Source organism: Mytilus edulis, chromosome 8 (assembly GCF_963676685.1).
Source record: "Mytilus edulis chromosome 8, xbMytEdul2.2, whole genome shotgun sequence".
Lineage (NCBI taxonomy): Eukaryota > Metazoa > Mollusca > Bivalvia > Mytilida > Mytilidae > Mytilus > Mytilus edulis.
In genome coordinates, this window is record NC_092351.1 from 41,544,510 (window position 1) to 41,558,448 (window position 13,939).

The 13,939-nt window shown below is 32.9% G+C and overlaps 1 protein-coding gene across 1 annotated transcript; it reads right to left on the minus strand.

Annotated features, from left to right (window-relative positions):
- Positions 1–2,881: 2,881 nt before the first annotated feature.
- Positions 2,882–8,917, minus strand: LOC139484095 (uncharacterized). The gene is made up of 3 exons (XM_071267823.1): positions 7,723–8,917; positions 4,599–7,580; positions 2,882–2,928 (listed from the first exon to the last, which is right to left on the minus strand). Exons 1-3 carry the CDS (start codon positions 8,915–8,917, stop codon positions 2,882–2,884), a joined length of 4,224 nt encoding a protein of 1,407 aa, XP_071123924.1.
- Positions 8,918–13,939: the final 5,022 nt, after the last annotated feature.

Sequence of the window (13,939 nt, forward strand, 5' to 3'; positions counted from 1 at the left end):
TATAAAGAAGTTAAATTATGAATGAAATATACTATAATTGTTCAACAACAGCAGCACTACCTCCTTATATAATAATAGTAACATTTCCTATAGAGGCATTTTGAAACATTGAAATTTTGGAAGAGTTTTATGATCATTACTACTCAGAGTCTCCATGTTTGTTGTACTATAAAATGATTCATAATTGTCATTGGCATTTTTTAGCAAGTACTAAACTACCCACAAAAGTTCCCGTAAATTTTGACGTCGTCATAAAAAATATCTGACGTCACAATGGAAAAGTAAACAACCGATACCGGAAACACCGGAAGTAACTTGCACGAGAGGCATTGATATGGGTTTTGTGCACGAGATGCACCTGATATGGGTTATCAGCCCGGGTGGGAAGATATGGCTTGTGCACTTCCGCTCATTACACATATGCAAAAGCTATCATATCAATGCTAAGTATATGATAAATATTTATTCACCAAATATGCATGTTACATTGTTACACCAAGAAACCTTGCTTTACTTGATATATCCTGTTATATTCCAACCATTACCCAGGTTAGTAATCAGCTGCTGGTATATATGTATTACAATAATATGTATTAATTTCTTGAAATACAATTGTAAAACATTCTAATGCATTATGTTTTATTCTATTCAATCGTCTAAACATCTTTTTAGTGACTTCAGTAATGGATTAAATTTGATTGTTCTGTGTTTGTTATATCTTTTTATGTATTTTTGAACAAAAATTTGATAAGCATTTGTCAATTTCTAATAAGATACATATTCTTTGTATATAGAAAAACTTATAATTGTAAGGAAATAATTTAGACCAAAATATTTTTTGTCAAACATTTTATATCCGAAGACTAATTGCTTTAATGATACTCTTAAATTTAAATTTGATTTTATTATTAAGTCATAAATACTTTACAATTTTTTTCTAAAAAACGACAAAAAATTTAAAAAAAAGTGATTATAATCTTCTTCTTCGTTACATACATTACATAGGCCGTCATTCTTCTGTTTCTAGTTAAACAAGTGTTTTGTTGGTAATATGAATTGTAAAAGTTTCCATCTATTTGTTTTTAACTTATTTTCTTCTAATAAAGAAACATGAAAACATATTGTTCGTTAATACTAAGGTTTTCATTTATTTGTAAAATACGCATCCATTTGCTAACACCAATTGATGGTTCAGTTTTATCTTTACAAATTGGATGAGAATTATGTATACAAGTAATAGCTTTTCTAAAAAGCTTGCCGTATTTTAGCTGATTATATTGAGATCAGCGGTTTGTGAGTATAGGTGGGTTTTTTCTGGAATATATTGCACTCCAAGCAATATGAATGCATAGTGCTTTTTTCTACTAATTTGTTATTTTAGTTGTATTATTGGTGAACCAGGGTTATAATGGAAAAAGACTTAATAATAAAATTGAGAAGGGAAATGGGGAATGATATTATAATAAAATGCATACTGTGCATGTGTCTATAATCAACTTGATAAAAAAAGCATATAACGTACATGTACTTTTGAGGATTACTTCTTGACAAAATGGAAGTATTTGATATCTTATCTGACTTTTGTCTTAGAAGATGTAATCAGTTTTGACGGTACAAGTTAAGTGTTGCTATACCTAATTCATAGATGTAATAATACTTGAAAAAGATGTTTTTATGGTAATGGGATTTGGAATGAAATATTAATTGCAAATAATTGTCTTCAACATGTTGTCACCTGTCTTCATATATTTTTTAATATATCACATTGTGGTTTGTAATCTTGACAATTTCATTTTTTTTTTAAGTTCCAGTGGCGGATTCAAGGGGGTTAGAGATTCCGTTGTTGGAACCCCCCTTTTTTTCGGCCGATCAATGCATTTGAATGGGGACATATAGTTGGACCCCCCCCCCCCCCCCCCATCCTTTTGTCTTGGGTTGGAACCTCCCCTTTTTCAAATGGCTGAATTCGCCAGTTATGTAGATGAGAGCTTCATATTAGTATTAGCCTTTTATAGTGTTTTATATTTGGTTGCACGTGTAATCAAGCTTTTGTTACTTTCAATATTTATATTTTCATTTCTAATGGCAAACATTTCATGTTATATATATTGTCAGGATTATTAATTAGTTTTTCTTGTTAATGATTATTTTGATGATCGGAAAGTGAGTGGCGGATCCAGAAATTTTCATAAGTGGGGCCAGCTGACTGCCTACGAGGGGCCGCTCCCGTCACGCTTCAGTGATTCCCTATATAACCAACCAAAATTTTCCCAGAAAAGGGGGGCCGGGGCCCCCTGTCCCCCTAAATCTGCCTCTGGTGATTGATATGTTCTAAATATAGAATTGCTGTTTAGTGTGAAGCTGGCTTTGCGTTGAAGATCATACTACAACCTATAATGGTTTACTTTTATAAATTGTGACTTGGATAGACAGTTGGCTTTGGTACTTATATGAGATTCAGTTATATCTATGTTCAAGATTGAGAACATTTTTTTGTAATAAATTTAAAACATATTTAATTCTGTAAAACCTGATAATATTTATTTGTGCTTTTTTTAATTTAATGTGTACTCTCTGATAATGTCTGTATAAGTTGATTAGTTGTGATAAAAAAATTCGGTCAGTTTGCATTTGTCATGTGCGGGTACAACACGTATGGGTCTTCTTTCCCCTTTCATTTATAAAAGTGCGCATGATATTTATCACAAAAACGCACCAGTATTTTGGTGAATGAAACACGTGTCATATTGTTTTAAAGTCAGAGGTTGAGTTAGAGAGTTTTTCAGGGGGGGGGGGGGGCTGGACCGCCCCTTTTGTAAGAAAAATTTGGTTGTTTATATATATAGGGAATCACTGAAGCATGACTGGAGCGGGCCCCTTCTTAGTCAGTCAGTGGGCACCTGCTTATGAAAATTTCTGGATCCACCACTGAAAGTTTCAGTAAAGTTAGATTATTATTTTTGACAAATTATCTAGAAATTTTAACAGAAAATGAATGAAAAACCTAATAAATTTTAAAAAATGCACTATTATTAAAACCTTTTCCTTGCTTATTCACAAGAACGTAACTTAGAACCCGTTCACACTAGGACATTTTTATCGATTTAAGCTAGACCGGTTATCTTTAGATCGGTTTAAGGGTTAATGTGAACGCATTGAATCGATCTTCAATCAGTCTAAATTAAAACACCAAAAGAGGTAGTTTAGTTTGAATCGATCTAAAGTAAACCGATCTTACTTTAGATGTGAACGCATAGATCGGTTTAATTAAACTAGTACGATTCAATTTAAAATAACGTATGCGCATGTGTAGCGGCAAAACATTCTCAAAGGTTCGTTGTTTAACCCATATTTCTCTGTTAAAAGACCTTTAAAACAAACTGAAAACATGTTGTTTTCGCCGTAGCATAGATTTGCGAAATCTGTGTCTTCTTTTCTTCTGTTGATTTTTTTTCTTTGTAGGAACCGCAGTATTTCCGGCGTCGTGTTGCAGCTTCGTTGCTACAGTTATTTTTTCAATATTAAACGGAAAACTGCAATAACACCAGTATCAAAATTTTAACTTGTGATTCAAGAGAAACAATAAATTTATCCATTTTTTTCCCAAGTGTGTGTATCAGTGTATCAACACATGAATTTTATAAATCATTTCTATTTATACACAGTGTTTACAGTTTTACGGGCAAAAAGGTTAGATCGATTTTTGGTTGTAGTGTGAACGCAGTGGTTTAGATTAGACCGATAGAGATCGTTATGATTAAAGATAATGTGAACGCTAACTGGTTTTATTTAGATCGATTCAGATTAGATCGATAAAAAAGTGCTAGAGTGAACGGGGTCATACAGTACCATCGATTCGATATCGTTTTTTTCCGATTTCCGTGTTTCTCGGAATCATACCTATTACCGCGGATTTCACTCCCAAAGTCCTCCAAGATTCTTTCCCAACACCGCGTGGCTGTTAATTGGTTTATTGCCCAACAAAGACAAAGACAAAGACAAAATATTTTATTTCCTCAGACACAAACGTGTACAAGAGGTCAAAACATAATAAAGTATACATATAAATCGACAGCAGAGTAGTGTACGATAATAGCACGTGATTTTCATGACATTGAGACATATACATTATATATATTACCTATTGAGTTTAAAGGATTACATATATACAGAATTCTTTCTTATTGTTCAGTGATTGTGAGTACATAAATATATATAAATGTATAAAAATTGCATCTACAAAAAATAAGTAATCTTTCTAAGGAAAGTACATACTTTCCTATACACCTTTATGTTGCAAAATGAAAGTAAACCGATCAATTTTTGCCTTGAAGGATATTGTAGGTAATAATTAGGTACAAGATTTTGTCTAAGAAGTGATACACTAGGATGTGAACAAACACACAAATAGTGATATTCGTCGCCAATATTTTGATTACATAGATGACATATCCTATTTTCTTTTAAAATATTTTTCCATCTTCCCGTTTCAATTGGGAATTTAAGATTTGAGCATCTAAATTTAGCCATATACAATCTATCCGTATTTCCCAATCGACTTAGATAGGGTTCTAATTCAAATATACTTTTGAATTTACCATAGAATTCTCCTCTAGAAGAATTATTAATTACAGAAAACCATTGTTGTATAAACTGATCAACAAGTTTTTGTTTGACAAGAGATTTCAATATTTCTCTATTCATAGGTATTTGATCATTCCATATAAAAGTAAGACCACATTCATCAAAAATGGATTTAATGTACGTAACCCATTTAAAATGTGTGGGATTACTCTGGTGAAGTTGTATCATAAGTCTATATAATGTATTAGATAATTTATTCTCACTTGAGAGCATATCATTCCAAAACATAACCATACGTAGCTTAATAGTAATATCAATGGGATAACGACCCAGTTCCCCGTAAACCATAAAATTTGGCGTACTTTTCCTCACGTGCAGAATATTTTTACAAAACTGCAAGTGCATCCGTTCCAATCCCTGTTTATTTTCAAATCCCCATACTTCACTAGAGTAAATCATTATAGGTAGAATAAGACAATCAAAAAGCTTTAGCTGTATATCTACAGGTATTGCAATATTTCTTATCTTTCTATATAGTGCATACAGTGCTTTATTGGACTGTTCCAATAATTTCTTTCTAGCTGAACAAAAAGAGCCGTTATAATTAAATACAATACCCAGATAAGTATACGAGTCTAATACATCAATATTTTTACCATAGATTTCAAAATCTGCTTTAACCTTGAATTTCTTTTTGCTGAAAATTACAATTTTAGTTTTACTTGTATTAACTGTGAGTTTCCACTCATTACAATATTGCTCAAAAACTTTCAATGCATGTTGCAGATCCTTCTCTGATTCAGATAAAATAACTGTGTCATCTGCATATAATATTATAAATATTTTTACATAACATAATAAGGTCTCTTTGCATTTATCAGATATATTTTCAAGGTCTTTAACATCATTATCTAGTAAAAATTTCTCCAAATCATTCAAAAAGAGAGAAAACAGAAAGGGGGATAAATTCTCCCCTTGTTTCACTCCTATATTACAACTAAAAAATGCAGAAATATCCTTTCCCATTCTAATACATGTCTGGATATTCTGATACATATTATGTATAACTCTCAATATTTTGCCTTGAATATTATATTGTAGCATCTTTTGCCAAAGTCCAGCTCTCCAAACTGTATCAAATGCACTTTTGAAATCAATGAACGAGCAAAATAATTTTTTACCAAATGAAAAATATAGAGAAATAAGTGAATGTAAAATAAAAATATTATCCATAGTAGAAAACCCTTTTCTGAACCCAGCCTGTGCTCCTGTAATTAAGCCTATTTCATCTGACAATTTATTCAATCTATTATTGAGCACAGCAGTGAATGTTTTACTAAGACATGAATTGAGAGTAATACCTCTGTAAGAATTCGGGTCAGATTTGGAACCCTTGTTCTTGAAAATTGGAACCATTATTCCTTTGGTCCAACATTCTGGTATAATACCAGTGTCTAACACAATGTTAAATAACATTACATACACATTAATCATATCATCTAATGTACATTTAATATATTCATTTAATATATTATCATATCCAGCAGATTTATTATTCTTTAATTTTTTTACAGCACATTTTATTTCTTCTACTGTTATTGGAGAATTTAACAATTCTTCTATATCTGGTGGTAAATTATTAACATCAATATCTATATCAATTTCATCATGTACATTATTTTCATTCATGGATTTAAAATAATCATGTAATGTTTCTACAGATATTTCAGATTTCTCATCTTTATTTTTAACAAATTTATTCAAAATTTTCCAAAACTCTTTCCCTTGTTTTTTTGACGTATTTCTCAATTTTTGTTCAAAGTCAAATTGATAGTTTTTGTATGCTTGGTTTGTAACCATCTTGTATGATTTACTTGTCTCTAGTAGTTGTTTGCGTGTTACTTCATTTTTATGAATGTTATATCGTTTTCTGGCTTTATGAAATTTTTTTCTCGAAGTGAGACATTTATTTGTGTACCAGGGTTTTGAGTTCGGTTTCTTTCGTGATTTGTAGTGCGGCTTTGAAAGAGTCGCCTTTGCAGTATTTTGGAAAAGCTCATTTATTTCTCCGGTGATGTTGTCTATGTCTTGTTGAGTGCATGTATCACGTGTGTGTATGTTTTCAAGGTCATTCATTATATTGGTCAGCTGATCTTGACTATTGTGAAATGTATTTACAAATTCGTTTCTGTTATTGTCGTTCCACTTGATTGAAGTTGAGTTTTGTGATGTATCATGTGTAATTTGATCATGTGGTAATACTGATTTAAAAACAATGTGTATTGCATTGTGAACATCAGAAAAAAGTGGTACAAAATCAAGTATCTCAAATTCATCTACTATAGAGAACAATTTGGATGATAAAAGCAAATAATCAATAACACTGATATCTTTACATGTAGTACGTCCAATACCTATATCAGAACCAAGTCTGGAGTTAGCTATATAAACATTGAGTTTTTTACACATATCCAACAGTTTATGACCATAATTATTAATATTGCAATGACACTCTGACATTCGGGATAACGGTATATTTTGAAGCTTCAATTGTTCATAATCTAACATGTATGACAAAATTTCATCATCACTTTCTAACTCAAAAATACCAATCAATGACTCATCAGGAACAATAAAATCATCTCGTGTTCCCGTTTTTGCATTAAAATCTCCAATAAGAGAGACATATGAATCAAATTTATCAGCAAATGTCAATAATTCAATTTCAATTTCTTCAAATGCATCAGTATTTGCATATTTAGAATTTTCCGGTGGTATATAAACAGCACCAAATAAAACATCTTTTTCACAGTTTAGTAGACATTTTTGAAATTTAAACCACTGTACATATTGACTTTCACTTTCAATAAAACTGATGAACTGTTTCAAAATATTTTTGTATATAATTACAATTCCACCTGACTTTTTAGTTGCACCCTTTCTATTCTTTGTTACATATGAAAAACCATCAGGAAGATCAATTATATCTAAATCATCTAATTTAGTTTCAACAAAAACTAATACATCATATGTTTGAAAGATATTTGAAAGTTCAGTAAATTTTAGTTTAGACTGTAAACCACATACATTAAGATAATAAACATTCAGTCCAGATAAGTGTTTATTTTGATTCAATACAATATTGTTTCGTTTCCTTTGTCCTCTTGTACGCCTGTCCTAGTGTCCTGTGGTGTTCTGTGGTGGTATAGACTCTATAGGATTCTTCGGCATGGTCCTGTTGTTGTTCCCAGGTACAGACATCGGACATGTGTTGGTCAGATGGTGGCTGTTGAGGTCCATGATCAGTTGGTGGTTGTCGGGGTCCTTGTTGATGTTGTGGATTTATCTGAGGCACACATTGACGTGGATCGAAACGCCTTTTATTGATAAACAATTTATCCTCTACCAATACTGCTTCATGTCCCTTTTCACGAGCATCTTTCAGAATTGGTATAAGTTCACGCCTCCTTTCTATTATTTCTACTGGAAATTGTTCATGTACATAATATTGAGGTTTTTGTTTAAGTTCTTTTTTTGCTGCTTCCAAAACTCTATTTCTGTCTTTTCTCCTTTCAAATTTTGCAAGTATATTGCGTGGACCTCTGTCCTGTCTGGGCCTAAGCCTGTGCACAACATGAAAATTTATATCTTTACTTTCAAGTCCCAGTTCTCTTTTAATAAAGTCTTTTACTGTTTCTTCTGTGTTTTCTGTTGGATTATGATCATCATAAATGCCTTTAAATATAAGATTGTCTCTCATAGACCTTGTTTGCTGATCAATGATTTTTTCCTGCAGTTTATAATTTTCATCAGTGAATGTTATATTTTGTGTTTCTATTTCTTGTAGTTTTGAATGTAGACCACCAAGACCCTTGTCTAATGACACAATATTTGATGTTTGGGCTTTTAACTCAGTTTTGATGCCACAAATTTCACTGTCCAGGTTATTACAATGTTCTTCCATATCTACTAGCCTTGATAATATATCTTCCAAAATGTCAAGTTTTTGTAACTTTTCTCTGACTTCATGCATAAACATTAATAAATCAGGATGAGGTGGAGTTGATATAGGGTGCATAGGGATTGGCACTGACGGTGTCTGATGTCCCATCTGAGCTGGTGTTGTATGTGGAGCTTGTAAGTGATATGGGGTAAATGCATAGCCATTGTCTGCTCCATAAAGTATTTGTCTAGATGAAGAAATAGCATTACTAGATAGCGGAGTATCATTTAAGTTCGGTGTATACTGTGTTGAATATTGATTAGTACATGCTTGCATTAGTGTTGGAGGTAAAGAGTACTGTTTTGAACCTGAGTCGTTCAGGTCAGCCATCTTGTTTGGTTTGTTTGGGGAAGGAGTATCTGTTGTTTTTCGTTTATTAGTATTCATACCCGAAAAAATTCTTCATAATGTAGTTGGATCATTAGTTTGATCAATGTTTCTCACAAAATAACCAATCATTGTGTTATAACACCACTTATAACTTCTTTATAATACTTTTAGTCTCTACACAATATTTCACGACTCCTACCCCTGCCGCCATTTTACTAGTCCACGGATGTACTAAAAATTAACGACGCGTGATAACATAATCGGATTACCCAGATAATTTACCTATGTACATTTCATCGATCTTGATTGCACAGGTGTGCTTTAAAATCACGGTATTAAAAATTAATCAAATGTTTTCCTTAACAGTTATCCCACAAGGACGCGGTGTGTCAGTGTAAGATCACCCCGATGGCCGGAGGCCAGTGGGTGATCTAACACTGACACACCAAGTCCGAATGGGATAACTATTTTACATCCCAGCTGTTTTAGATTAGACGAAAACCCGTCTACAATTCATAAAATCGAGTTTAGAACGCCACACAACCATAATAATATACTTTATATATTACTATATGATGTATACCATTTATGACCCCCGACCACGATGAGTAGATATCACACAATGTCAACTCGCCCTACTTGCCAATCGGCCCACACTATATCGCCACTTTATAAAAAATCGCTTCGCTCTTGTTTACCGACTCTTCCCACTTTTGAAAAAGTGTAAAATCAAATTGAACAATTAGTCTGACAACTCACTTATTAACGAAAAAGGTTTAAACCTCACTGAATAAAGGTCTGCCAACTCGCCCCACTTATAAAAAGATCTTGCTTCCTTTAAGTATGTTAATTTACTGTTATTCGTATCCAGTCGTCTTGGTGTAGTGGCATGTGTCATGGCTTGATATGCTAAAGGTCTTGAGTTCGATTCCCTGCATATACACTGGATTTTTTTCTACGTGAATATTGATAAGAATATTTTTCTGCGTTTCGTAGTATAGTAGAAAAATAATGTATTGCACGGTTCATCGAGACTAAGTGTAGTCACGTGTTCAGAATGACCAATGGCACGGGTAGTAAGGTCGTCATATCGAGGAGCGTTTAGTACAGTGATTTTGTCATAGTTTGGATAAGTTTGACATGGTTAATTAATGTTGCTTCCCCAAACAATTGCCTCAGTTCTATTCACACGAGCAGATAAAAAGCAAATAAGATGCTTGAATCTGTATTGGAGGTCAAACGATCTATATTGGAATTGTTGTTTCACGAAATTAACCCAGAATAAGCAAGATATCGGAATTGCTATGGTTCGGTTAAGCGATTGACATGGTTCGGTTAAGAGTCTAGAAAATCGTCATGGTTTTGGTCAAGATTGTCATGGTTTATATCGAAATAAACGTATATGTGTTTCACTTTAATACTGAAAATTTGATAGCGCCTGTTATTGAACGAAGTAACACTATATATTAACTGCCTGAGAAGAAAAAAGCCTGTTTAACCAAATTTAGTGGGTGTAATCGTAAAAGCGTAAATTAAACATATCATGTTACTTTTCGTAAGTTTTCTTCTGTTTCACATATAATCTTTTCTCCATATGTCTATGCTCGACTCTGACGGGGATATCATGAGCGGCATCACTAGTGAAATAGCTAAAGACTTCTACTCAAAAGTGGCAGCCAGTCAAAAAGTAATTTTTGTTTTTCCTTTTCTTTTCTAGAAAACTATACATTTGTTGGTTTTTCTTTATTTTAAATTTTGAACCAGTTTATGATGAATAAAAGGAGACGAGACGTAGGGTTATAAGTCCATGATACAGTTACCCAAATACAAAACTAACCAAAAGATATTAAGAGGACATCATAAGTCTTCAACCATTTACGAAACCGAATAGTTACGCGTAGCATGGACAACAGTTTTCAAATTATAATAGGTGAAAGTACAATAAAAAGTACTTTCAAAGTTCGAATTTAAAATATGAAAGATCACAACTCTAACTTTGGATTTCAGCCGATATAATGTTCAAGTTTATCAATTATTATTACGAATCAATAAAAATCTTTGTAATATTGTATAAATGCATCGTGTATAATATCATTAAATTATTTAAAATATTTGACTTTTTATGTAATATAGTTTCTATACTATGTGAAAAAAAACTCCTGCTATCTAGTTTTAAGTATGAGGTGGTATATAAATAAACGTGATTGAAAAAAAGGATTGAAAACCAAACCACACAAAAATGAATTCTTCAACAATAGGATAAATTAAATAGGCCAAACTCTGTATCTGCCTCTTTCTATAAAATGGGTAAATAAATTGGACAGAGACAGCCAGAGATCTGAAACCATCAAACTAGTCTCAGTATAGCGTAAATCAGTAAGGTATGACATAGGATGACATATCGCGTCACTAGGTTCTGGACATTTTTGGTGAGTCGCAGCTTCGGAATTCAGTGAATATGTTTTTGAAATCAAATGTGTAAAACCCTTCCTTTCACAATAGTTAGCGCTTATGAATGCCTGTTTGGTGTCTGTGTTGAAAACTTATATTTTCATGATTTCGTAGTTTATAACTTCTTTTTAATTTGTGTAACTAAATACGTTTACGTAAAAACAACGCAGTCAAATTCATAATTTTTTTTGGTGTTTGTTATTTATTTACACGATAAGGCTCCAAATTTTACACAAATGCATTGAATTGGACTCATACAATTTTTCAGAGGCAACTGCATCTATTGCTCCTTTAGACGGGTCATTTGAACCTGTTGGTGATACTGATTCATTTCTAGCTTTCATAAAGTTTAAATGATATATTGTCTCATTTTCCAGATAATGACATTTTTAGATATCATAACATGGTCTTTTATGGTACTGACGATGATTCCTTGAGCACCATGTGCAAATCCATCATATGGGTTCACGATTGCACTTTTACGTTTAGCAGTAGATCTTCGGGGTTGGTCAAACATTGAATGGCTATTGAAATTTAAAAGAAGCTATCTAAGAATCATGACTTTTTATTATTTGTTATTAGTTTGAAAGTATGTCCCACTAAATATCTGTACTTTATTTGTGTTTTTGGTGTTTCTGTTACTTGATTTTCTTGTGTAAACCCGATCTGGTGAGTTTTACATGTGTGGCATGGTTAAGGCGAAGAAGAGGTTGGGGAGCCCAGACCGCAAACATGTTTTACTCCGCAATATTTTGTTTATACTGTCTCAAGTTAAGTGTCTGTTATGCCGTGCATATCGTATGTAACTGTGTATCATATTTTGCTATTTATTTTGGACAGAAATTAGGCTGATGGTTTTCTGATTGGAATTCCTATACATTGAATTTTGTCGCAGCCTTTTATATCTTTCGAAGAAATATGGTTTTGCTCATTGTTGAATGTTGAAGGCCTCTTGATAACAAATAGCTGCTAACATCTACGTCATTTGATCTCAGGTGGATAGTTATATCATTGGCAATCATATTGCATCTACTTATAATATATTACTACATTGTATGTGCGTTCTTATGTCCTTTTGTGTTTCAATTGGAACGTTTTATGTTAATTTTGATAGTAACTCTTCATTATACACGACAAGAATTACATAACAGAACCATGTCGAACATGAACTTAACCATGACACGAATTAACCAAACCATGACACAGATATTTCAGTAATTTTGAATTGATTGCAAAAGTAGGTATTTTTCAGAATAATTGACCGCAGTGTTATATCACGAAGATATATGTGATGTAACAGACTGTAAGAAAATAACTTTTTTTATACACGATAAACCAATAAGCAAGTTTTAAATTTTGACATACGCAAGCTTTGTTCTGTGTTAAATCATTAACCATATGATGCAACTTGTGATGTACTAACATATTAACTTTATACAAAGTTACTTACCAGCTTGAATTAATGATCAGAAGTTAATATGTTTACAAAATATCCCAATGTTTACATTTGTGCATTGATTTTCATCAAAAAGACTTAACACCGTCATGTCAAACTTATCCAAACTATGACAAAATCAATGTACTTAACGCTCCTCGATATGACGACCTTACTACCCGTGAATGGTCAAGGTTTTTTTTATGGTTTGGCGCCAAATGTATTGTCCGTGTTGAGGTCTTCATTCTAGCCGTGGACGTTCGGTAGTAAACAACACAATGGACGAGCAGGCGATTAAACAGTTAATAGCAAACGAGGTGCATAACGCTGTCCAGAGTTCTCAGAATTACATGCTTTCCAGAATCGACAATCTGATGAGTAACAAGCTAGGTTCTTTTGAAAGTTCCATGAAAGAATCCCAGAGGCAGCTGTCCGATAGCCAAATTGCAAAGATAGAAGAATTGACAACAGACAACTACGAGTTCAAACGGAAGGGTAATAAAGTCTTTTAGAACAGCACAAGATCAACACCAAAATCATCAAGAAAATGAAAGAAGCCCAAATTAACCTTCAAGACAGTCCAATGCGAAACGATCAGATAGATTCAGCAACCCAAAGAATTGGTGAAGGTATTGATTTTCTAACATATAGGCAAAAACTTGTGAAGATGGCTGATCAATCAGAAAGAGGGTGGAAGATGGTAGAGGAATACCAGACGAACAGTCTAGCAGATAATTCCGAAGACGAGAAAAGAATACGCAGAGCTGATGTTAGAGCTGCACAGAAAATGAAGGCAGAGAGAAAGACAAAGAAGAGTAGATTTACCCCCATTTCGCACCCCACATCAACCAGATCGAGTGCACCCATACCTGTTCAGACATCATTACCTGTACACAGACCAGGGAAATGCTACGAATGTGGAAAATCAGGTCATTGCCGTAAATATCATGCTGCAATGAAGCAGAACTTTGATAAGATAAGTATTGATTTTGAATATTTATCAGATTGTCAAGATTTCGAAGAATTCGGTATTTCCGATTCTGAAAATATAAAGTATGATTGTTTAAACAAGTCTAGTTTTTTAATCGAAAACAACATGCCGATAAGTTAACAAGTAGATACTAGATCGCCAATAG

Coding starts and splice junctions, on each gene's coding strand:
- LOC139484095 (XM_071267823.1), bottom strand. CDS start 8,917: ATGGCTGACCTGAACGACTCAGGTTCAAAACAGTACTCTTTACCTCCA. Junction 7,581..7,722: donor AAAGGAAACGAAACAATATT/GTATTGAATCAA, acceptor AAACTAAATTAG/ATGATTTAGATATAATTGAT. Junction 2,929..4,598: donor TTCTAGAGGAGAATTCTATG/GTAAATTCAAAA, acceptor TGAAACTTTCAG/TGGTGGATCCAGAAATTTTC.